We start from the raw sequence: 27,392 nt of genomic DNA on the forward strand, positions 1-27,392 counted from the left end.
CTTCACACTTGCTTTCTTATTTTCTCTGCTCACAACTGCTCTTCCACCTACTCAGCTGGCCCTAGGTCACAAATCCAGAAGTCTCTTTTCACTATTCATCTAACTTGGGCTGTTTGAGGCTCTACAGACCTGAAACGCTCATTCTGCAGCTTTTACCATACTACTCCTTTCTGATGTTATGTCTATTGCTCTAACTGCTACTTCTTGATCTTTTTACTGACTTACCCATTGAACAGTGGTATTCCCCAGGGCTCAATTCTCTCTTTTTTATCCTTGCTGAACCAAATAACTTTGTGAACAATCTTACCCATTCTGAAGACTTTCCCTATCAACTATACAATCCTGTTCAACCTCCACCAACAAAGCCGTATTTTCACCTGTCTATTGGACATCAGCCCAGAACACTTCCTTACTACGTCTTAAATCAAACTCATTGTTTTTATCATGAAACCAACTCCTGTTCCTTATATGGACCGAAGGCACCACCAAGTTTCCAAATGTGAAAAATTTAGTCTCATCAATTTTACTTTGCAAATTTTACTAAGTCCATCCCATTCTCTCCATTCCTAAAGCCATTACTCTGATCAAGGCCTTCATCTTCCTGGCTCTGGACAATTCTAACAGTCCCTTACTCACCGCCCCCCCCCACCCCCCCGCCTTTAGTTTCACTATCCCACAATGCAAGCACGATTTACTTTCTAAAACAAGATCTCATCATATCATTTATCTGCTTAAAAGTCATCTAGAAAATAAAGCTCAGGCTCCTCTTACAGCCCTTCACAATTTAACAACATCCAATTTTTTAGTCTCATTTCTTACCATGCTCTTCTCCCCATGTAATTCTTCTAGTCTGTATTTTGTAAACACACCAAGCTCATTATAATGTCTGGGCCTTTGTACTTGCTATTCTGCTGGGAATGTTCTGCCTCCTAATATTCACAGGACTGACTCCTCATCATTCAGGACTTACCTCAAAGGTTACCTCTTCATGCCAGATCACTGCAATTAAGTAACTCTGCCCAATTACATTCTAACATTACACCATCTTATTGTCCTGACAGCATTTCTCATGACCTGAAATGACCCTGTTTCTTTGGTGACTGTCAGTCTTCCCCACTAGACTGTAAGCTCCAGGCCCATCTTGGTCCCCATAGTAATGTGAAATGGCCTAGCACAATTCTTGGCATAGGGCAGGTGCTCAATAAAAACTCACCGAGGGACTTAATTAATGACTGTATTATCACACCTCTAAGTCTTTTTTTTTTTTTTTTTTTTTTTTTTTTTTTTTATAAGATGGAGTTTCACTCTTGTTGCCCAGGCTGGAAGGCAATGGCACAATCTTGGCTCACTGCAAACTCCACTTCCCGGGTTCAAGCAATTCTCCTGCCTCATCCTCCCTAGTAGCTGGGACTACAGGCATGTGCCACCATGCCCAGCTAATTTTGTATTTTTAGTAGAGACGGGGGTTTCTCCATATGGGTCAGACTGGTCTTGAACTCCTGATCTTAGGTGATCCAACCGCCTCGGCCTCACAAAGTGCTGGGATTACAGGTGTGAGACACCGCGCCTGGCCACCTCTACGTGTTTATTGCCTCTACCTAGCACCCCCACACTTAACCATCACTTCCGAAAGCTCCTGAAACCCTACTCATCAGTCAAGGCCTGATTCCAATTTTCCCTCCTCTATAATGCCTTTCTAGCCCTGCCACGCCAGACTAATCACTCTTTTTCTATGTCCTAAGACCACTTTGTTTGTAGTGGGGCCATGGCCTAAGCTCTCTGTCTCTGATACTAAACCATGAGCTGCTTGAGCTCCTTGTCTCAGTTACCTTATACTCAGTGACTGACACAAATGCCCAACCAATGAGACCCAGGTTTGTATCACAGCTCTACTTTAGACAAGTTACCTAACCTCTCTAAGGCTCAGTTTCCTTAATGATAGCAAAGTCTAATCACAGTCATTATTTCATAGGACTTCTGTAAATATTAAATGAAAAATGACTGTAAAACCACTAAAATAGTACCTGGTACACAGTACAAGTTAGCTGTTATCAGTTTTACTAATATAATTATAAAAGATACTTACCTAAGATTGCCGTTATCTTGAAGAACCTGCATCAGGTTAAATTTAGGCTCCAGCTCCTGAGTCTCAAGTTTGCAGCACCATTCACCTTTTTTACTCCATTCACGAACTTTCATGGGATTTTCTTTGGGTGTATTTTCTACCAAAGTTGTCAATGAGGGTGTATCTTTGGCTTGATTTTCTCTAAGAAATCCTGCAGACTCCTCCTGGGAAGCTTCCTGCTCTTCATCTTCATTGTCTAATGCGACTTCTTCCTCCTCTTCACTCTCTGTCTCAGTTTTAACATTCATTTCAGCTGGTTGGGTAATCACTAAATGCGAAGAATCACTAATGTTGCTGAAAAAAGGATTAAATGTTCCTCTCTCCCAATACCTTCCTTTTTCTTTTTAGTAAAAGCCCATTTCTAAACCAAACCACAAACGAGGCACAGAATTAATAGCAACCACATGTCACTCTCTCATCTCATATATTCTCTTATTTATTTTTGTTTTTATTATCATTTTTTGCGACAGGTTCTCACTCTGTTGCCCAGGCTGGAGGGCAGTGGCAGGATCTCGGCTCATTACAGCTCAACGTCCTGGGGTCAAGTAGTCCTCCCACCTCAGCCTTCCAAGTAGTTGGGACTATAGGCACATGTGACCATACCCAGCTAATTTTTGTATTTTTCGTAGAGACAGGATTTTGCCAGATTGCCTAGGCTGGTCTCGAACTCCTGGGCCCATGCGATCCACCCACCTCGGCCTCCTAAAGTGCTGGGATTATAGGCATGAGGCACCATGCCTGGCCTAATCTTACATATTCTAAAACCTACTAATAATCTTCATTAAAGTATATATTTTTCATCATACTCTCATCATGGCTCTTTTATAACTTAAGGCAAGAAATAAAAATAAATAAATAAAAAACCAAAAACCCTTGGCTTAGTAATTTCTACAGTGTGTTAAGAGATTTTTTTAAAAAGCACCCTTCATGGAGGTATAAAGAACAGGGGAATATCTTTGTATCCTATGTTTATTCATTGCCCTTCTCTACCACCTTGTAAGTTCTATGAGGACAGAGACCGTATCTTTTTTATTTACCAGCAAAACCTCAGTGACTAACATGCTGCCTGATACAGATGTTCAACAAAGGAGGGAAGGGAAGAAAAAAAAGGAAATCAGTATATCAGTCAATTACAAATAGACCTACAGCATTGTAGAAGCTGGGAGAGAAAGAAATTTCACTTTGTCTGAAATATGCCATTCAGCAATGTTAAAGAAGGAACTGAACTTACCTAATTACAAAAAACCTGAACAGCAATGCTCAGGATTCCATTAAACTCAGGCTAATATTATTCCTAGAGTACCAGGTATTTGTATGATGCTGACATAAGAGCAAAGGCCAAAATGTATGTGTTTCAGATAGTCTTCAATACAAATATTATAGAGTGGAAGGTTTAAAAACTTAAGACTTTGTGGAAATTAAGTTTCAGAGAAAAAAACTATACAAAAAAGGTGTATGTGATCAGGAAGATTCTGACTCATAAAATACTGAGTAAGCAGCTGGTTAACTCAGTCTGGCAGGATCCAGATAAGGGAGTTTGGTGAAAGCTCACCAGCAGGTACCTGGGTATTTTGGCCTCATTGCCCTCAATCTGCTACTCCGTCGTCTACGTTTTCGCACCTCCAGAGACAGGAGCTTCCTCTCGTAAAGTGCAGCATGCAGCTTGGCCTTTGAATTCAGGCTCTCTATCTTCAATTCTGGCGCTCCATCGGCAGTCATTCTAGGGGAAAAGCAACATGGTAGCTACGACCTTCAGAAAGTTCTCTTTCATTCCAAGGCTATGCTTGCCAGAATTCTGTAATGCTGACACACCGGACATGGTAACTCAAGTGAATTCTAAAAGTCTGACAGATAAAGAGGAACACTAGAATCTACGTTAAAACCTCACTAGTGACCCATTTGAATTTACTAAATATTCTGAAAAAGATATGTGGCTAAAGACAATGTTTAAGACCTTTAAGTATTCAGTGATACTGATTATTACTTTACCGCAGGGATTATAAAGTGCCACCCAACACCTTATGCTTAAAATACTTTACACCTTAAAAATGACCACATGTTAATTCTTAAGTTGAGTGGTGGCAAATGGTGTTTGTTTCATTTCTATCCATTATAACTTACTCAGCATTTTATAAATATACTTTTGAATGTATATAAAATCTAAACAATATAGATTTAGCAGAGGTTCAGATGAGGGAAAGAAAGGCTGATGATCTGTGAATATGCGAGGGAGCACCGAGTTGACTGAGACGCATAGAAGTGTCTTAGTGAAAAACTACCAAGCCCTAGGGACTTATCAAGTCTCAAGCATCCCAACATGAGGAAATGCCAAGGCACCCACCCTCCTTTAAGATCCTAATTAGCTACAGGAGAAGGTGAAGCAAGGTGGCAGGGACCTTACAGGCATTAAGTACAGGTCAGGAGTTAGAGTCAGAGGCACAGACAGGGGAAAGAAGTAGAGATAGGACAAGGCCAAATACATCAGGTCAAGAATGAGAAATGGGATGTGGAAAGGGGGCTGGCACCAGATACATTAGGCATTAAAGTAAGACAAATCACAAATCAGGGAGTGACTGATATGAGGCCCAATCTATACAAGGACTGAGCAAAATACAGGAGAGACAGCCATAACCAAGTCATCAAAGAGAGGGCTCTGGGTCACCAGGTCAGAAAAGCAGTATCTGTATCAGTGACTGAAATCATGTAGCCAACTCTCTCCGCCCAACCTCGAAATTGAATCGGTTGGCTCTGAACTCTCTAGAACTCAAAGTGTGTTCACTTTGAGGTCAAGAAATCATCCTAACTCCTCTGGGAGTTTTCAGTCTCTGAGTATAATAAAAAGGCTGTGTCATTTGGTCTATTTAGGACCTTTTTGATAGGGATTTCTGGGTGGATGGAATGGATGGTAAGTCTTTTGGAGGCTTTGTCTCCGGAGTAGGACACAGAGCCAAAAACAGGAAGGTCCTGGCACTGGGAGCAGAAATGGGAAGCAAATCAACGAACTTTAAAAATAGTTCAAATGTATTTTATCAGAGTCTCAAAGAGCAGACACACACACACACAAACACACACACATACACACAAACACACACAGAGAGAGAGCTATAGAAATAAACTTTTAGCCACTTCAATAATAAAGAAAATAAAATAAATCTGATAGAAAAATAAAATCATTTAAACAATGTATTTAATAATGTCTGGCTAACTTGGTCAATTTTGTATTTCTTTTTTAACTTGGTCAAATTTGAAAACCGTATGGACAAACATGGGCATAGTTTAACACCGACATCGTTATCTCATAAACACACAAACTCTCTCTCCAAAGACATGTCTCTTAAAAACTTAATGTGGTTGGAGACAATTTAATGTCTGAGGTCATTCTAATTAAATGAGTGGAAGTTAATTCAACACCCTAATAAATTAAAGCCCAGTGTTTACGTTCATGAAGCACTGTTCATTATAAAAACAAGAGTTTATATTGTCTACATTACACTGTCTACATTGTCAAGAACTCCATTCTTTAGGAAAAAAAGAGATTTCTTTTTATCAACAAAAACTCAAAAAATAAACTTTTGAAAACATGAATGCTAAAAGCTCAGAGATATGGAGAAGCTACTACAAATCTCTTTCTCCAAAGATACTTTAAAATAACAACTAGGAACTAAGAGATCCTGGATAAACAGATAAATCCTAAATAGTACAAGGGATGGAGGACAGGGAATGTTGGGTAAAGTATGAATCCGATAGGCCAGAATAATAGTTCTATGAGGGCAAGGACCATGTTTGTCTTATATCACTGTATCTTAGATGCTTATGAGATAGTCCAGCACACAGCTGACTTGCCATAAATATTGGTTAATAAACAACTGAATTTCCTAAAAATGAGTTGATTATCTTTTAGCTACGTCTTTCTCATTTACTTTCTCCAACTATTTATGTATTTATTTATTTATTTATTTATTTATTTATTTTTGAGACAGAGTCTCTCTCTGTCGCCCAGGCTGGAGTGCAGTGGCACCATCTCGACTCACTGCAACCTCTGCCTCCTGGGTTCAAGCAATTCTCCTGCCTCAGCCTCCCGGGTAGCTGGAACTACAGGCATGTGCCACCACGCATGGCTAATTTTTTGTATTTTTAGTAGAGATGGGGTTTCACCGTATTAGCCAGGATGGTCTCGATCTCCTGACCTCATGATCCACCCGCCTCGGCCTCCCAAAGTGCTGGGATTACAGGTGTGAGCCACCACGCCCGGCCCTCAACATTTTTTTTTGAAAATATTTAAACAAAAGTTTAAAGAATTATGCAATGAACAACCATATACCTACCTACCACCTAGTTTCTACAATTAACATTTTACTATATTTTGTTTTGTTACGTATATATTCAATCATACATCCCTCCATTCATACATCAATCTATCTAGTTTTTAAAGCAATTCAAAGTTAGAGACATCACTGCATTTTGCTCCTAAACATTTCAACATGCATATCATTACTATCTAGAGTTCAATAATTGTTTTATAGAACTGTGTTTGGTAAGCTAAAAGTTACGTACAGTGACATATCCAAATATTAAATGTCCACTTAATGAGTTCTGACAAATGCCTAGAGCTTTATAACCTAAACTCTTAACATTACTATCACCTCAGAAGTTCTCATGCCACTTCCCACTCAATCCTTCCCTAACGTCCTAAAGGTAATCACAGTTGTGAATTTTTCATCATGTATTCGTGTTGCCTGTTCTAGAATTTCATAAAAATGAAACCATACAGTATGAACTGTTTTGTGTAAGGCTTCTTTCATTCAGCATGCTTTTGAGATTCACTCATGTGTGTATCAGTATTCATCCCATTTTACTTCTGAGCAGTAGGTCACTGTCTGAATAACCCACAGTTATCTGCTCTCCTGTTGGACACCTATGTTATTTCCTGTTTTGGAGCATTACGAATAAAGCTACTATGAACGTGTTTGTACAAGCCGTTTTTCTTCTGTGTAGATCTCAAAGTGAAATTTGTGTATTTCTAACAAACCGCCAGTCGCTTCCTAGAGTGCCTGTACCAGTTTATGCTGTCAACGACGATTTATCACAGTTCTGTTAGTTCCACATCCTTACCGACATTTAGTATTGTCAGTATAGTATCAGCCATTCTGCTAGATGTTCAGTGGTATAATGTGGTTTTAATTTGTAATTCCCTAATAACTAATGTTGTTAAGCGCATTTTCATGAGCATATTGGCTACTCATATGTCTTCCTTTTGAAGGGTCTGTTCAAACATTTTACCCTTTTGTAACTGGGTGGACGGTCTTTTTATTATTGAGTTGTGGGAGTTCTTGATAGTTCCTAGATATCAATCCTTTGACAGATACGTTTGATGCGTATTTCCACTCAGTCAGTGGCTTGCCAAATCATCTTCCTAACAGTATCTTATAACAAAGTTTTTAATCTTGAGAAAATATAACACTATTTGTGTTTTATTGCTTTCTGTGTCATGTCTAAAAACAGCCAAGCCCAAAGTCACAAAGATATTATGTTTTCTTCAATAGGTTTTATAGTAATAGTTTTTATATCTATGAATCATCTCTAATTTCTATGGAAGACAGCGGTTGGGGTTCATTTTTTAAAATATGATATTCAGTTGTTCCATCCCCATTTTTAAAAAATAATTTCCTTTCACCATTGGATTACTTTGACCATATAAATGTGGGTCTATTTCTGGGCTTTCTATTCTGTTTCAATGTGATCAGTATCTTGAATACTGTACAATTACAGTATTTAGGTCAAGTACTTTAAGTCTTTTTCAAGATTACTTTGGATATTCTGAGTCCTTTGTATTTGAATATAAATTTTTAAATGTTGGTCCGTTTCTTTTAAAAAATCCACCAGAATAATGATTGAGATTGCACTGGATCTTTACATCACTTTGAGGAAAATGGCTATTTTAACTATATTAATTCTTCTAATCGACAAATATGGTATATCTCTCCATTTATTTAGGTCTTTTTAAATTTCTTTCAGTATTATTTAATAGTTTTTACTGTATAGGTATTAAACATGTTTTGTTAAATTTATTCCTAGGTATTTCATATTTTCAAATGCTGTTGTAAATATATTTTAAAATTTCATTTTCCAATTATTTACTACTAGTACATTAAGATACAATTGATTTTAGTATGTCAATCTTGTATCCTAAGACCTTGCTAAGTTCACTTCTGTGTTCTTGTAGTTATAGATGCCTTAGGATTTTCTACTAACCTGATTATGTCATCCAAAAATAGACATTTTACTTCCTCCTTTCCAATCTGTGTGCATTTCTTTTTTGCTGCCTTGCTTTACTATACTAACGTACAATGTGAATAAAAGTGGTATGGGTGGACATCTTGCCCTATTACAAATCATACAGAAAAAGCCTTCAATATTTTACTGAATATGATGATAGCAATAGGTTTTTCATGTAAGTCCTTTATCAAATTAAAGAAGTTTCCTTCTATTTCTGATTTGCTGAGTTTTTCTCATAAATATGTGTTGAATTTCATCAGTTGCTTTTTTGGGATATCTAATGAAAAGATAAATCTAGTTTTTCCCCTGTAATTAATATGGTGAATTTCAATGACTAATTTTCAAACGTTAAGCAATACTGGGGAATACTGGGGAAAATCTCAGTCATATGTATTATCCTTTTTATACTGGCAGATTAGATTTGCTAAATATTAAAAAATTTTGTGTCTTTGTTCATGAAGGATATTAGCCTGTAATTTTCGCTTCTTCTATTTTAATGTCTTTGTCAGGTTTTGGCATCATAGTCATGCTGGCATCATAAGATGAACTGGGAAGTGTCCCTTCCTATATTCTTAAAAGAATCTGTATAAGATTGGTGCTATTATTCCTCAAATGCTTGACAGAATTCAATAGTGAAACCAGAGAGCCCAGAGTTTTCTCTACAGGAAAGTTTTTCATTACAAATTCAATTTTCTCAACAGATACAGGGCTTTTCAAAATTTCTACTTCAGCTGGTATCAGTTTGGGTGTTCGCCTCCACATTCCCCCCACCACAAAGAACTGTCATTTCATCTAAGTTGTCAAAGTAATGGAATAAAGTTGCTAATAATATTGCCTTAATAACCTTTTTCCTCACCTTAGTATCCACTTTATGTCTGTTGAATCTATAGTGAAATCCTCTCCTTTCTATCTGATGATATTGGTAATTACTGTCTTTTCTCTTTATTCTAGATCAGTCTACCTAAGGGTTTATCAATTATGCTACCTTATGAATGAACACACTTTGGATTTTGTTAATATTCTTTATTGTTTGTTTTATATTTGATTTCTGCCTTTCCTTTCTTCTACTTACTTCTACTACTTTCTTCTACTTACTCTGCTTTTTTCAGTTTCTTAAACATTAGAACCCTGATCTCAGTCCTCAGTTTCTAAGGTAAGCATTTAAACTTATAATTTCCCCCAAAGTACTACTTTAGCTGTAGTGCACATAACTTGACATATTTTTACTACCATTCAGTTCAAAGTATTTTGTAATTTTCCTCATCATTTCTTCTTTGACCCATGAATTATTTAGAAATGTTGTTTAATCCCCAAGTATGTGAAGATTTTCTATTGTTATTGATATTCAATTCTACTGTGGCCAAAGAACATATTCTATATCATTTTAATCCTTTTAAATATATTAGGACTTGTTTCATGCTCCAGCATATGGTCTATCATATGCCAGCTTGCATTTGCTTTTACCTTTACAGAGCCCAAAATCCCTATTGATGGCAATACAAAATGAGTGCCAAAAAATGAAGAACAGAACTCAGTGATCTTCATATATTCTTAATGTTTAAGATTTTTTTCTTTTTTCTCAATTTCCAAATTAACAGCAGTATGTTATGCAAAGCATATTTCTCGACTCAAAACTAGAGAAAACTTATATACCAAGGGTGACTTTCTATTTGGAAACAAGCTACAAACTTGATTTATCTCAGTTTGCCCTTAACTAAATGACAATCATAATATATTCCTTCTTTAAAGAAAAATTAGATTTATGCTTTAAAGGGCTCTCTGCCTAAATGAAAGTCCACAGGTGTTTTGTATACTTTCAGTTCTGTGGCAAACTAGAAACAGGTTCTCCTCTGTACCATGAGGCACAGAGCTGTGTGCCTCTGGCATGTCAAGGCCAAAACATAAACTCTTACTTGAATCTAACATGACAGTAGTTTCAAAATCTCATTAATTCTCTTACACAGCTAAACGAGAATACCATCTTCAGTTAGAATAATATACCTGTAGTTATAGTGAAGTAAATCTCAAACTTAGTTTGTAAAAAGTGGCCACAAAACACTTTTTCAATAGAAAAAAATTTTATGTTACTATTCGAGCTGAACCAAACTAAAAATGGTTATATAAGGTATTATGCTTAGTCTGTGCACGGTCACATATTATGCACATGGAAAGAATTTCTCAACTTTTAAAAGGCAATTACCGTGTTCTTCCTGTCAGTAAGCTTCTTCTTGGGTTTCCCCTACAGAAGCAGAAAGGACAACTGGGTTAGAGAATGTTATTCAGATAGTCTCTCTTGAGTTCACACACACATGTACTCCAGAAATTTTTAATACAGAAATTCAAAATGAAATTAGGCCAAGGAGGGCATCTTTGCAGAAAAGCAGACAGATAAATTGAGAACATTCTCATAAAAGAGTAGAGTGGTGTGAGCTGGAGGGACATCAATAAAAAACAAGAGAGAAGACAAACAAATTATAGAGAAAAATTGTAACAATTATTTGTGTTTGTTTATCTATTTACAAAGCAAACTGCTTATTCATCACAACAACCCTGTGAAGAAGGTTGTTAATTAGCTCCATTTATAGAAAGGAGCAGGATAAGATACTTTTTTGACCTGCCATGGCCAGAGCTTAAAGGGCTTACATCTGAGCCCCTGGCTTAGGTCTCAAACTGCAGTGCTCTTTCTACTTTCATTGAACTGTTTTAGGAAAAGAAACCAAGTTCAATTCTCACGGGGTTCAAAAGGGATGCTCATCAGAAATATATTTTCCACAATTAAAAAAAAATTCTGTATTAAAAGGCTGGGCGCATTGGCTCACACCTGTAATCCTAGCACTTTGGGAGGCCAAAGCAGGGGGATTGCCTGAGCTCAGGAGTTTGAGACCAGCCTGGGCAACACGGTGAAACCCCGTCTCTACTAAAATACAAAAAATTAGCCAGGCATGGTGGTGTGCACCTGTAATCCCAGCTACTTGGGAGGCTGAGGCAGGAGAATTACTTGAACCTGGGAGGCGGAGGTTGCAGTGAGCCAAGATCGTGCCACTACACTCCACCCTGGGCGACAGTGCGAGACTCCATCTCAAAAAAACAAAACAACAACAACAACAAACCTCTACTGAAAAAAGATACTCTCCATTGTCTCTAAACTAGGGCTGGGCTCTAACCACAGAAATTGAGTGCTACTCATGTTAAAATAGGGTTTTGTTTTTCTTTTAAAACTCTCTCAAGTTCCTTTCATTTAACACTCTTAAAAAATTTCCGGCTGGACAGTGGCTCACGCCTATAATTCTAGCACTTTGGGAGGCCGAGGTGAGTGGATTACTTGAGGCCAGGAGTTCCAGACCAGCTTGGCCAACATGGCAAAACCCTGCCTCTATTAAAAAATGCAAAAATTAGCCGCGTGTGGTGTCATGAGCCCATAATCCCAGCTGCTTGGGAGGCTGAGGCAGGAGAATTGCTTGAACCCGGAAGGAGGAGGTTGCAGTGAGCCAAGATTGCATCACTGCACTCCAGCCTGGGCAACAGAGTGAGGCACTGTCTCAAAAAAAAAAAAAAAAAAAAAAGTTCCCAGTTTTACCTGTACTCATTTATGTACATGTGTTTTTAATTCAGTACACTTTTATTGCCTATGTAGGTTCATCTACCCACCACAGAAAAGATACTCAGTGATTACATCACCACAAAGATCCCCTATGTTGCCCTTTTATAACTACCCATACCTCTTAAACCCTGCCCCTTAATCTGTTCCCCATTCTAAAACTCTGTCATTTCAAAAATATTATATAGAGTCACATAACGTGTTTTGATATTGGTTTTTTTGTAGAGACAAATGCAATGTAGATGACATGTAAAGAAAAATCCAGTGAAAAGGTAAGTCTTCACCAAGATGTTTTGTCTTTCCTTTCCCATGTTTTCTATCCATGTTAATGTCCTGATATTGTCAGGTAATCATCAGAAAGTCTCAAAATGATTTTAAGTTTTTCACCCAGATAATGGTTTTCTCCAGTAATTGGCAATCATGACTTTACATTATCATTACCTGGGCAGCTTTTAGTAAGTACCAACACTTCACTCTGGGTGGGGGTGGGGGTGGGGTGGGGTGAACAGGACATAAGCCAGCATTAAAGCTACTGCCATAGTGTAAGACAGTATGTAAGATACTGTTTGCCAGGACAGGGTGGGTAGGCTGGGGAGGAGTCAAGAAAGTAAGGAAGGTAGTCAAAAGTAACCTAAAAGAAATGAGTAGAGAATTAGTTTGAAAGTAGTTCTAACAATAACAAAATTAATTAGATTTGCAAGAAAGAAAACATCAATTCAGATTGATGAGCGAATAGATTTATTGGAAGATACGAGGACTTGCTACAAACACAATCTCATTTTTTTCAGTGCATGTTTCCATGTGTGTGCCTACCACGCGGTAGGTTCTTGATACTGACAAAGATGAACATAACAAAGTACCTACTCTTAAGAGCCAACCTGGAAAGTACAAATTAGTCAATAGGCAATTATACAATCTGGGAATCTAAATTAGACTGAGTTAGGATAAAAGAAGGGCTGGGAGTACCTCTTCCTAATCTAGGATAGAGGAGGAGGGACAAAGTTAGAAGAATTTACGGATGGAATGAAGGCCATTCCAAGAGAAGGGGAGTTTGTAAGAACAAGGATGTATATAAGAGCAAGTAGAAATGGCCATGAGTTGGTGTGGAAAGGTGATGATTAGGCTAAAAAGGTAGGCATGGGTAGATCATGAGGGTTTTTCTTAGCTAAACAGGAAAAATTATGTTTTTTTTAATCAAAGTTTTTAGAAAGCTTCATAAGCAGGAGCTGTTAACTGGGGCCTGAAGAAAGAATGCAGGGAGTATACAAACTTGGATAGAAAAAAACTTACATCCTCTAATTGAAATTTAGCATTTCCTCCATATAAATGTAGGAAACTATCCACAGTAGTGGATTAATGTGACTTCATTACCAAAAGAAATAATGCATCTATTTTCATATTACTTTAGAATTATTACAACAATTTTGAAATAATGTCAGTATTTATCATTCTTTGAAATTACGGTAGGTATCAGATCTGCTGCTAGCTCTTACTATTCAATATGTTAACAAAGAGGCACATGTATTATTATATCTCAAATTGTTTATTTTTGGCTACTCCTAGGCAGATGCTTCCTCATTTTGGCTAATGTAGTGGTCCCCACAATGCCTACTCTGCCCTCCTTCCCCTTCCTGGGAAACCCAAGTATAGAAAGATCCAGCCTCAAGCGCAGGGTCCACGTCAGTTCAGAAACAGACCTACATAATCTGTGAAGCAAACTACCTGTCTTAAGCAAACAGTTCATTACTTCTAAATATGACTGGACAGAGATCACCATACATTTGCAGATATATAAAAGTTAAAACTAGAAAGAATAAGATGAATAAATACAACTAATCCATAAGAATTAAAATAATGCAAAAAAACAGAAAGGAACTTTAAACCATCTAAAATAGAGATTTGAAAAGACATTACATCCATGAAATACTAAAACTATTCAAAAAGCAAAAATAGTTCTTGTATATTAAAAACACACTTGCCAAAATAAAAAACTAAATTAAACACCCCTATCCTGTGTGGGTAATAAATAACGATATAGATATGAAGACCAATTTAGTTTTGGAAAACAAAATCCAAGAAATCTCCAAGAATTTAAAGCTAAGAGGCAAAACCAAAAGTATAAAAACAGTAAAGAAATATGGAGGCTATAGCCAAAATTTATCTAACAGGAATTCCACAAGGAGAGAAAAGAAGGGATAAGGGAAGTACTTCCCACAGCTGAAAGACTGAAAGGCTGCACTCACTGCATAACCAAAATAATGGAACACATCCTGGTAAAGTATCGAAACTCTAAAGGTAAAAGAAACCTTGTAAAAGTTTAGGGGAGGAAAAACCCACAGGTTTTATATATATCAAGAAATGAGATTGTGTCTTCTACATAAATCCAAAGATCTCTTTCTTTAGAACCTACATTACTTAATCGTAATTACCACAAATTTATAGAGACAAATTGCAAATCCCATGTATTTCCTGATACTAGATCATGAAATTGCAGATGGTTAAAATATGGGTATCTATTTTAAGAATCCTTCAAAAAAGGATTTTTTTTTGAAACCTACATCAAAATAATATAGGTTTCTCTAAATAACTAGGGTGCCTTATTTTGATAATCAATTAATGAACTATAGTGCAATGCAGTTATGTCTCAGGGGCTAAAAGTATGTGGAACTAAGCAGCCCTGATTGCTGTGCTATTTAAATTCCAATGTCTGTTTTCCATCATTTCCTTCTATTTTCCCTTGTATTGAGATTATCAGTTGTCATTTCTTATAAAAGTTTCAGTGTATTTACTTTATGAATTACCTCCCCTCTACTTTTTCCAATCTGATAATTCTAATCTCTTCTGGTCTAGAAAAACAAATAATCATGTCTATTAAAACTGCATCTAAAGTATAATGGCACTGAGTAAAGGCCTTCCTTAAAGAAGAATAAAGTTTAAGGCATCTGTTAAAATTGCTCAAAGATTGTTATAGTTTAATTTTTGTCTTTTGGAAATGTTACAAAGTGCTGAGAGTTCATGATAAATTCTGGGAAAATGAGTCATTATATCATCCTTTCTACAGGACTTTTTTTCTAGCAGAGATTTTACATAAAGACTTTTATAAGGTCTCTTTCCTTCTTTTACATGTACTTTCTTTTAATCTTGTGATCTAGTCCTAAATTTAAAGTTTAGCAAATCTCTACCTGTCCTGGAAGAGGCGTGTTGCCAGCATATAGTTCATTGAGGTCTTATGCTCGAGGTAGGACCTGAAAGGCAAAGAAAGAAACCGGTTATTTCTTAAGCTAGTTCAAGAGGAAAATGTAGAAATAAAACCATGAATCAAGCACAGAAGTAACAGGGGTACTTATATACTGTTTTTAAAGAAATATACTGTTTGTAAAGTGGCAAAGGAAAAGACTGTTGCTCAAATTTAAATTGTAAGACACTAGAACAGAAACAAATAGAATAAAAAGAATAAGGAAAAAGAGGATTTAATTTAGAAAACAGAAAGAAAAACCAGCATTTCTTGGATTAATAGATAATATGCTAAATTCAGAAAATAATACTGAAAGATAAAAGAAAAATTAACGAAAATTTATATATAGGTCAAATGAAACTGGGAATAGGAGACGCATAAAGGGCCTGAAAATGTAGATAAAAGACTGTTTCAATCATGTTATTCCCTAACTTAAGAGCTTTCAGTGACTCCTAGATGTCTACTGCTAGAGGCAAATACTTTCTCTTCCAAAGTTTCAAAAGTTGGATCATCTGTAACATCAATTCATTCACACTCTCTCCACACAGTTGCCTGACACGGATCCTACAGTAGAGTCAGCCAAGTCTCCCTAGAATCCTCTTGTCAGAGGCGTTTGAACTAGAGTAACTCCATCTTGAATAGGGGCTGGGTAAAATGAGGCTGAGGCCTACTGGGCTGCATTCCCAGATGGTTAGGAATTCTAAGTCACAGGATGAGACAGGAGGTCTGTACATGATACAGCTCATAAACATCTTGCTGATAAAACAGGGAGCAGTACAGAAGCCAGGTAAAACCCACCAAAACGAAGACGGCACTGAGAGGAACTCTGGTTGTCCTCACTGCTACACTCCCAGGCGCGCCAGGACAGTTTACAAATGCCATGCCAATGTCAGGAAGTTACCCTATATGGTCTAAAAGGGGGAGGCATGAATAATCCACCCCTTGTTTAGCATACAATCAAGAAATAACCATAAAAATGGGCAACCAGCAGCCCTTGGGCTGCTCTGCCTATGGAGCAGTCATTCTTTTATTCCTTTACTTTCTTAATAAACTTACTTTCACTTTACCATATGGACTCACCGGAATTCTTTCTTGTACAAGATCCAAGAACCCTCTCTTGGGGTCTGGATGGGGACCCCTTTCCAGTAACACTCTCATAGCTCCCACTGATCTTTTGCCTCTGACTGGATACCTTCTCCCCATATCTCCTCTACATCTATACAGTGGTCCTCCTTCATGTTTCAGTTACCCACAGTAAACAAAAGTCTGAAAATATTACATGGAAAATTCCTGAGATAACTCATAAATTTTAAATTATGCACTGTCCTGAGGAGTGTGATGAAATCTCATGCATTCTGCTTGTTCCCACCAGGAATGTGGATCATCCCTTTGTCTAGCGTCTCTGCACTGTAGACACTCCAGGCCCATGAATCACTTAGCAGTGCTTGTGTTCAAAGAATCCTTATTTTACTTAATAATGGCCCCAACAGACAAGAGTAGTGATGCTGGCAATCTGCATATGCCAAATAGAACTGTAAAGTACTTCCTTTTGGTGAAAAAGGTAAAAGTTCTTGACTTAAGGAAAAAGAAATCATACGCTGGAGCTGCTAAAATAAAAACAAATTTTCTATCCATGATATCGTGAAGACGACGAAAGAAATTCATGCTAGTTTTGCTGTCACACCTCAGACTGCAAAAGTGATGGCCACAGTGCATGATAAGTGCTCAGGTGGAAAAGACATTAAATTTTGGGGTGGAAGACATGAACAAGTGACAGCAGTGTGTCATGCGAGAAAGCACTGGGCCAATACAAAGACTTCAGCAAGGGATCTGAAATGAGGGACTCTAAGCCATTTACTGCAAGTAAGGGATGGGTGCACACATTCAGGAATACAGAAAGTCAACAGTAGCCTAACACCACATCATAATGCCTATGGCATTCACCTCACTTCATCTCATCTCACTGTATCATCTCACATCATCACAAAAGGAAGGGTAAGTACAGAACAATAAGATACTTGAGAGGCCACATTCACGTAACTTGTATTACAGAATATTGTTTTAATTGCTCTATTTTATTATTAGTTACTGTTAATATCTTCCTGTGCCTAATTAATAAATTTAACTTTATCATGGGTACATATATAGGAAAAAACATAGTACATATAGTTGACCCTCGAACAACAAGAGGTTTAGGGGCACTGGCCCCGCCACAGAGTCAAAAATCCACATATAACTTTTGCTTCCCAAGAAGTTAATTACTAATAGCCTACTGTTTACCAGAAGGCTTAACGATAACATAAAAAGTGGATTAACACACACTTTGCCTGTTATATGTATTACATACTGTATTCTTACAATAAGTATGCTAGAGAAAATAAAATATATTAAAATCGTAAGGAGGAGGAAGAAGATCTAGTTGCTGTCTCGGGGTGGCAGAGTTTGAAGAAAATCCATGTATAATTTTACTTCAAACCCACGTTGCTTAAGGGTCAAGTGTTTGGTACCGTCCAGTTTCAGGCATCCACAGGGGCTCTTGGAAGGTATCCTCTGCTGATAATCCTCTGCTGATAAGGAGTTTTCTACTGTACTACACCTTTCAAAAAGCAGGTCAAGTCTACCCTGCTGTACAAAGCCTTCCCTGATATGCCCTACCATGTCTCTACTGTATGCCTGAGGACCTGTCATAAACTGTGCATACAGAGCAAACTTTTTGTTCTAGGAAAGCTGTATGATGCAGCAGGAAAAAAGGAGGATCTAGATCAGAATATCTGACCCAAGTCTCACTGTGTGGTTATGGACAAGTCACATTGTTTTACTGAGCCTTAGTGTCCCTCCCTGTCATTAAAATGTGAGTGAAACAATGAAGTATACAAAGGGCATTAAAATTACAAAAAGCTATACAAATATGAGCTATTCTTGTTATTAAGAACATTATTAAGAATAAAGTAATAAAGCTATTCTTATTATATGTGTAAGTAATTTTCCATAAACATACTGTTAACTGTCAACCGACAGGGATCCCACCTGATATTTATTTTATACGCCAAAGAACTAAGCATAGCGCTAGACATTTGTTGATAATATATATGTATTAATAAAATGGCACATTTGTTAGTAGATAAACATATCTGCCACATTCTATGTAAAGGCAGTTCAATTAATATGAATATTAATTGAGCCTCTTTTCTCAGAACGCACCAAGAGAGTTAGAGTAACTTACCAATGTGATTGGTAATTTAGGAAAAATAAACAGAAAATGATGTACTGAGCACCTCTCTTTTTTCTCTTGGGAGCTACTCCCCCCTTAGGAAATACATATCCTCTACTGCTCCTATAGGGTCAGCACTCTCCATACATGGCTCAGACCAACCTTGCTTACAATAGGAATATAAGTCTGTCCAATTCTGAAGCTTAACAGGAAGTGCATTTGCTTGCAGACAGTTATAATCAATTCCCCCAACCTACACTTTATCAGTAAAAAATAAAGTATTTTGGTTTCCATCTATTTTAGTCCTTGTTTTATTTCTCAACTGGTTCAAAACCAACCTAGTAAAGAAAGGTATCATTGTTGGACTTCCTTAAGAGACCCCAAGATTATTTGAAATTGATTCCATAGAAAAAGATACTCAAAGTAAGGTCCTATATCTTGAAATACTCAAAAGTAAAGGGTCCGCCTTTCATTAATTAAAATATATGCTTTCCAGGAAATGCAAAAATTCAAATTTTTAAAAAAACATTTCAAAATATATATATATATATATATAATTTTCAAGAAAACCCATGTAATATTTTTCTGTTGAATTCCTAGGTCTTCATAAAGTATAACTACATGAATAGCATATTTTAAAAGATAAAAGGATGATTTCTCTATGAACAGCTAGGTTTTCAAAACAAGCAAATTTTATAAAATGGCTTTTTCTTTTATTCTTCTAAGTTCTACCTCTGTACTTAGAACCACGAACATCCCAACTAGGTTAAAATGCAGTCACCAGAGGAAGAAAGTGTGTTGCCTATAAACAAGTACAAAGAGTCTCAACCTTATTAGCAATCATAGAAATGCAAATCAAGACCAAAATAAGATATTTTACTCCCACTAGATGGACAAAACTTAAGAAGTCCGACAGTATTGCAATTGGAGAAGATATGGATCAACAGACTCTCTCATACATTGCTGATAGTTTACACAGTCACTTTGGGAAACAATTCAGCATTACCTTTTTTCCTAAAGCATTATCTTTTAAAACAGAACATTCACATGTTTTAAGGCACTGAGCCTATATAAAAACTTCAGCAAGGGATCTGAAATGAGCAACACCAAGCCACTTACTGGTTCATATATTTTAAGCCCCAGTAATTCCACTCCTAGATACATGCCCAGCAGACACATACAAGAATATTTGTACCACGGCTGTCCTTAAGAGCAAAAGCCCAGAAATAAGTCAAATCCTCAACAATAGGAGAACAGAAAAATTAACAGCAATATAAACACACAGTAAATATAATAAAGCACTGAAAAAAATGAACTGTAAATATATGTAGCATGAACCTGAATTATAAAACGCTGAATGAAAAAAGCAAGAGTACATAGAACATGTCTTTTTTTTTTTTTTTAAGAAAAAGTTTTAAAGTGATTAAAACAAAACAATAGAATTCTGCTTCTATACATGAGAGGATAACTGTTACAGGACAAGCTCTCCTACCATAAACAGCTAGAAAAGTTTACAAGTTATTCAAAATAACTATTTTTTATTAAACAACTGGCAGCACAGGACTGTGATCTCTGACAGAGGGAAATACACGAAGTACAACTGCCCTACATTTCTGCCTAAAGGCAATTTCCAGACTATATAGAAAGAGAGGAAATGCAAATAGAGCATAACTGTCTCTGAAAAGAGATAACAGAAATCAGATTTCTAGGGAGTGGCTAGACTGTTCAAAGCAATGTCCTGGAGAAGAAGTTGTGCAGAAGAAGATATCCAAAAATCATCATGAGGGACCCCTTGAATCTTCGGGTGAAAACAAATCTGCTTAGGTATAGGGTGAAAGTCCACAAGGCTGAGTAAAGTGCAACTATCAGAATAAAGAACAAATTAAGGAGAAGGTAAGGTGTAAGCTGAATAATTCCCAGAGTTCACATGAGGTTGCAAATTGAGTTTCCACCAGACAGAATGAAAAGATCTCACTGATCGTGGGGGTAATTTAACAGACACCCCCAGAGAGTCTTTAGTGGAGGAGCTAACCTGGGTCTAGACAAAAAGCTACTATAAACGAACCATAACAGTGTTTAAAAATAAACCGGAAAAAGATAAGCTGATCTACAAGTAACTTAAGTGCCTGACCAAAAAAAAATAAAAATTAAAAAAGGGGTTAAAGAAGACAATAAAATCCAAACACTCAACAATATAACATTTGCAATGTCTAGCATTCAATTAAAAAAATTACTGTACATGTGAAGAAACAAAAATGTGACCCATAAACATGATGAAAATCAGTCAATAGAAAGAGACCCCAAAATGACAGATAACAGAAAAAGATATTTTAAAACATTTATTATAAGTATTATAACATGTAAACAAAAATGTAAAGGAAATCACGAATATAACGAAAAAGAGAAAAAGGAGACACAAAAACTGATGAAAAATAAAATATCTGAAATGAAAATTTCACTTAATAGAGGATTAGGCACTGCAGACAAAATGATGAATGACCTTAGAGACACACACAAATACAAAACCAACCCAAACTAAAGAAAGAGAGAAAAAAAAGTCTGAAAAAACATGAGCACAGCCAGATTTGTGGTAAAAAGTCAACATGTAACCAGAGTCTCAAAAGAAGACAGGAAAGGAGAACATTAGAAAAAAAATATTTGAAAAAATAAAGGCCAAAAGTTTTCCAAATTTGAATAAAACTATAAACCCATAGATGAAGAAGCTCAATGAATCCCAAGCACAAGAAACATGAAGAAAATGACACCAAGGCACATCATAATCAAACTGCTGAAAATCAGTTGTGGCCAAGCACAGTGTCTCGCACCTATAATCTCAGCACTTTGGGAGGCCAAGGCAGATGGATCACTTGAGCTCAGGAGTTCAAGACCAGCTTGGGCAACAAGGGGAGACCCCCATCTCTATAAAAAATACAAAAATGAGTCATGCACATTGGCATGCACCTGTAGTCCCAGCTACCTGGCAGGCTGAGGTGGCAGGATAGCTTGAAGTGAAGCCCAGAAAGCCGAGGTTGCAGTAAGCCAAGATTGTGCCACTGCATTCCAGTCTGGGCAACAAAGTGAGACCCTGTCTCCAAAAAAAAAAAAAAAAAAAAAGAAAAGAAAAAAGAAAGAAAAGAAAAGAGGAAATCAGTTACAAAGAGATAATTCTAAAAGCAAACAGAAAAAAAGACATTATGCATAGAAGAACAAAGACAATAATTGCTGTATGCTTCTCATCAGAAAAATGCAAGCCTGAAAATGACAAAAGACATTTTAAAGGTGCTGGGAATTGTACATGAATGGTCACAGCAGCTTTCTTCAAAAGAGACCATAACTGAACACAACCCAAACGTTCTACAATAGATGAGTGGTATATTCTGGTATATTCAACTAATTCTGGTATATTCAAACAATGAAATAGTATATAATAATAATAAAGAATGAACTATTCTTCATAAACCAACACATATGAATATGAAAAACACTATGCTGAACAAAAGAGTCCAGATACAAAAGAGTACATACTGTATGATTCCATTTATGTGGAACTGTGGAAAAACTGTAATGACAGAAGGCAGATCATAATGTCTGAAGCCTGGGGTCATGTGGAGGATTGAATATAAAAGGGGATAAAGAGGGCTATGAGGGTGATGGAAATATTTTATATCTTCATTTTGGTGGTAGCAGTGGTTAAACTGGTGCCTACTGTTGCCAAAAATCATCTTCAAATTGTACATTTAAAACAGATGCATTTTACTGCATGTAAACTAGATCTCAATAAAACAGTATATTGCTTAGACATACATACAGATAAAAAAATTTTTTTTTCAAATCAAAGTAATGATAAACACAAAGTTTAAGACAGTGTCGGACCCTGGGATAGGAAGCTAGTTAGGAGGGAGGCAGGGAAGTAAAAGGGAGAAATAATACACAGGTATATTAAATTACTGTCAATAATCTAGTTCTTGGGTTGGGTAATATTAATAATATTATACATAAACAAAAGAAAAGCATCATTGGGGGGAGCAATGATGACAGTGTATCACAATTAATCTAATTCTATAGACCTCAGGTAAAGAATAAAAAAAAAAAGGTAGTCACCTCACCCATATATTTCCCATGTCTCAGACGTAGGAAATATGCGAATAAATCCACCTCTCCGATCATTCTCCTCCTTCACCCTCCGTAAAACTTTGATCTAGATGAAAAATAAGATAAAATGAGTACCTATTTTGACAACTGGAGTCCATGTGGCTATAGGACAAAGGAAGATACTTATGACTCAAGAATGTGAAAGCAGCATGAAGGGAGAAATTAATTCCATTTAAAATGTTCTTCCCTAAGAAAACATTTCTCCCATCTTGAATCTTTCTCTTTTCAATGTAAGACATGAGTTTGTCATGAATATTATGAATCACTCACTACTTTTTGCTAAAACCTGTGTTACCCCACAAAAGCCTAAAATGAACTTATCTTTACCTCCTCCATTGACAGACCAAGCACAGAACCACCCAACTTCCCTGGCCCTTTCTCCCGGGCTGAGCCCACGAGGTTTTTCATTTCCGCATCACTGGCAGAGAGTGGACGGGAATGCTAAGGAGAAGAAAATGAAAATAGTAAAAAAAATTTTTTAAGCTTTTATTATTCCTCATTATCCTGTTCATTCCCTCAACCTCATTATCTTTCCTAAGATATATAAGCTCAAATTCACAGACCACTTCCTGTAATTAATCTCAGCCTGGAACCCCGGAAAACAGATGAAAGCTAATAAACTCAAAGGCAAGAGGAGAAAACAGAATAGTAAAAGAACATTATGGGTTGAGAGAGTAAAGAGAAGAAAGAAAGAATAAGGTCTATGTGACTTTCTAAGCTAGTATTTAACCCAAACCTTGGTTTTAGAGTACATCCAATACTTCAAGGATATGGAAGTATCTCAATACTCAATAAAATCCCAATAGAAAAATAAATAAAATAAATAAATAAATAAAATAAAAATCTCAATAGAAAAATAAATGTGATTTATTTCAGTGAGTATACTCTTTTCAGCACAGGAGATGAAGAATTAAGAAAACTGAGACATAAGACACAAAACCAAGGAACAATCTATTATATCTAAAATGAAAAAGTTGGGCTGTGAAATGTTTTACAATTTGTGGGGGAAATATTGAGATGAGAGTCATCAGTGACACAGAAAAGAGCTGTGGCCAAAAGGCTATCACTGTGGTTGCTGGACTTCAAGAGGTCTGGAATAAGGGTGACTACCCTGGGTACTCCAAGAAGGCAGCCAAATGGGCCCTGTTCATCACCGATCCCAGAAGAGGATCTCAGCTATGTTAGCTTCTACATGATGATGAGGGAGGTCATCTGAAAACACAAGTTTTAAGTGATTTTGATTTTATGCGAGTGGAGAAATAGGAAGGTAAAAAAGGAAGTCAGCATAAAAGCATGATAATACACTATTATTGAAATAGATGACGTGACAGACAAAAATAAGACAAATCTGCCAAGTAGAAAGAGTAAGAAAGAATTCGCCCACTATGGGTGCAAATTGTCCTCCTGATTCTTAGAAGTAACTTCAACCAGAGAGCGGCAGCCCCATTGTCACCAGGTATTATTTGTCTTTCTCTATTTGTAGAATATCTATTCAAAGGCATTTTGGTAACTAACTTTTGGCCTTTTTAGCAACACCCGTTGTTATGGACTGAATGTTGGTTTCTCTCAAAAATTCTCATGTTGAAGTCCTAACCTCCAATGTGATAGCATTTGGAGACGGGGCTTTTGGAAGGTAATTAAAGTCAGATGAAGTCGTGAGAGTGGGGCCCTGGTGTAATGGGATTAGTGTCCTTATGAGATGGTGGCCAGGCGCGGTGGCTCATGCCTGTAATCCCAGTAATTTGGGAGGCCAAGGTGGGTGGATCACGAGGTCAGGAGATCAAGACCACCCTAGCTAACATGGTGAAACCCCGCCTCTACTAAAAATACAAAAAATTAGCTGGGCATGGTGGCAGGTGGCTGTAGTCCCAGCTACTCGGGAGGCTGAGGCAGGAGAATGGTGTGAACCCAGAAGGCGGAGCGTGCAGTCAGCTGAAATCACGCCACTGCACTCCAGCCTGGGCAACTCCAGCCAGTGTATGTACAAAGAAGAGGCCATGTGAGCATACAACAAAATAGAGACCTACAAGCTAACAGAAAAAAGCCTTAGAATGAAGCCTACCTTGCCCCACCTTGATCTTGGATTTCTCAGCCTTCAGACTGTGAGAAATAAATTTCTGTTGTTTAAGCCACCCAGTCTATGGTATTTTGTTATGGCAGCCTGAGCAGACTAATATATTCATGTACACGAATAACCAACCATGGATGGTTTTATCTTTGGACACAAGAGAGACCAACTAACCAATCTCCAAAGCTACCATGGGAGTTATAAAAGCTAACTTTTCTGATCGGCAACTACATGATGGATACCTATATCAAGAAAACCATGAAATCAACAGATGTAAGCAACATGTGAAGTGCAGGGGCTTTTACTGTGGTATCTTCAACATCCAGAACAATATACTGTACTTGGCATGAAGTCAATCAAGAAATATTGGTTGAACAAACAAATAAGTGAAAGTGCTGACATCAATCACGGCTAGAAGTAAACTTTGCAGAAGGATTTCGGGAAATATTTTTACTTACTCAATCTCTGGGAATACATTAAACAGTAGATGTTAAAATGAGAGGGTTTATAAGGGAAAGTTGAAAGATTTAGGAAGGAAACAAATATAAATAATATAACCACTGTTTATAAATCTTTGAAAAGTGTGAATGCTTATTTAATGTATAATTTGGAAAAGCCAAAAATATTAAATGGATAGTTTAAGGACTTTTCTCGTGACCACACACGAGATTTATTGTTTGCCAAAAAATACTTATCTAGTTCACGCATGACAGCCTCTCCGATCATAAAGCCACTGGCAAAGCCTAGTGCTGTGGCTCACACCTGTAATCCCAGCACTTTGGGAGGCCAAGACGGGTGGATCACCTGAGTTCAGGAGTTCGAGACCAATCATGGCCAACATGGTGAAACCTCGTCTCTACTCAAAATACAAAATTAGCTGGGCGTGGTGGCACATGCCTGTGGTCTCAACTACGTAAGCGGCTGAGGCAAGAGAATCGCTTGGACCCTGGAGGCGGAGGTTGCAGTGAGCCAAGACTGCCCCATTGCACTCCAGCCTGGGTGACAAAAGCAAAACTCTGTCTCAAAAAACAAACAAACAAACAAACAAAAAAAAACAATAAAGCCACTGGCAGTTGTCCTCTAAAGTTAAGTAGCTTTCTTACATGACACTATCTAAGGGCCTCAAATCTCAAATTACGTAAAGAGAGTGTAAGAAATAAGCATTCATGTAAATGATATGATAAAAATAGGTATTTTTATTAAGCATTTAAGAACAGAAAGAATGTTACTTAGAAGGTTAATAAACTGAAAGCTATATCAAAGTTTAATTAAAAGTATTTAAAGAAAAAGTTATTAACTATTAAACAGATTAAGAAATGCCTGGCTGTATTTAAAAGAACAGGGTTCGAATCACTATTGAATAACACCTAATGAGAACCTCCAATTCCTGGATATTGTTTTTAATGGTTTTTTAATATTCCTGGCTTCTAGAAATTGAGATAATGATGTGGCAACCTTCTCCTACTAACCTAATGTGGTTTCTCTAACCAATGAATTAGCACCCCAAAACTCTTAAAACTTCTCTGCCAATCACTTTCAAAGAGTTGTCTCCCATGTACATTCACAACCACTCCTTTGTTACAGCCTACAATTCCAGGTCTAGCTACTGCGTACATATTTGTGAACTGTTTGGGGTCGGGTAGAGGCACGTAGGAATTCAGGTCTGTGCTTCTAGTTGGGGTATTTAAGCACTCTGAGAAAGGTGTATAATTCTGTGACCTGAATTACAGACACAGATAAAAGAAAAGGCAGAGAAAGAGAGAAGAGAAGAAGAAAGGATAAGGAGGACAGAAAAAAAGAAAATAAACGCTTATGAGTGTTGAGGAGACATACTTGGAGATTAAAAACAAAGCAAAGGTAAAAAAAAAAAAAAAAAAAAAAAGGAATCAGACTGATATGAAAGGCCATCAAGACTATCAAAAACAAGGCAAAACAGTCCAAATGCAAGTCTTTCTGCAGTTTTGCCTTTGGGCATATCAACTACATTCTCTGAGTGGTAGATATAATAAATCCACACATTTCCATGAGTTGACTGAATATACTAAGGAAATAAGGGTCCTCTGAACTTAGAGAGGAGAACCATTGCCTCTGGCTAACAGATACATGATTTAGATATCCAGTGCTCAGATAAATTATAAACTGTCAAATTACTGTCAAGTTAAGAATTCTGCCATGCAACATGCACCAAAGATAAATTTATCAATACTACAACTTACGATTCAGAAATCTTCCCAGAGAAGAAATCTTACATATCTAACCGTCATTGCTAAGGAACAACTGGCTGAAAATGTGAAATTACTGAGACAAGGAACCACCAGTCTCCACTCAATCAAAGAAGTAAGAAACAGATGTTGAATCAGAAAATGACTCTCAGCCTAAAAAAAGCTGGCAAGTACCAGTGATGAGAAGAACTTAACAAAATGTGGAATGGGGAAAAATGGCAAGATATCCTAAGAATATATCATAATTGAGGGGCAAAAATAAAATTTGCTTGACAGAGAACACATGCAAAGAATAAAAATCTCCCAATGCAGTTTTACAAAGTTTGGAATTCTTCATTAAAAGCAAAGGAACTAGAAATAGCTCAATTTATATGTGATACATTTTACCATCTAAAAAACAAAACGTAAAATCAAATTTAAAAGCAAAATGAATGCTATCAAATGAAAGAAAACAAATGGAAAAGACCACATTATCAATAAATCTGAGTGGAAATGGACCAAAAAA

The 27,392-nt window shown here is 36.9% G+C and overlaps 1 protein-coding gene across 21 annotated transcripts in view; it reads right to left on the bottom strand.

Moving 5' to 3' along the window:
* Window positions 1-27,392, bottom strand: part of LOC105495767 (tubulin tyrosine ligase like 5) — a 291,082-nt gene that overhangs the window by 185,608 nt on the left and 78,082 nt on the right. For 16 of the 21 annotated variants that reach the window (XR_011625701.1, XR_011625700.1, XR_011625699.1 and 13 more), the window contains 6 exons: window positions 22,925-23,038; window positions 22,552-22,643; window positions 15,182-15,244; window positions 10,602-10,640; window positions 3,688-3,845; window positions 2,087-2,393 (listed from right to left, as the gene is read on the bottom strand). Coding sequence is in view for 17 of the 21 variants with exons in the window: in XM_011765492.3 (XP_011763794.2) it covers window positions 2,087-2,393; window positions 3,688-3,845; window positions 10,602-10,640; window positions 15,182-15,244; window positions 22,552-22,643; window positions 22,925-23,038 (773 nt within the window). In the remaining 4 variants the exon portion in view is untranslated. The remainder of the gene's footprint in view (window positions 1-2,086; window positions 2,394-3,687; window positions 3,846-10,601; window positions 10,641-15,181; window positions 15,245-22,551; window positions 22,644-22,924; window positions 23,039-27,392) is intronic. The other 5 variants (XM_011765497.3, XM_011765495.3, XM_011765493.3 and 2 more) reach the window with 2 other exon arrangements.

This window comes from Macaca nemestrina, chromosome 7 (genome assembly GCF_043159975.1).
Source record: "Macaca nemestrina isolate mMacNem1 chromosome 7, mMacNem.hap1, whole genome shotgun sequence".
Lineage (NCBI taxonomy): Eukaryota > Metazoa > Chordata > Mammalia > Primates > Cercopithecidae > Macaca > Macaca nemestrina.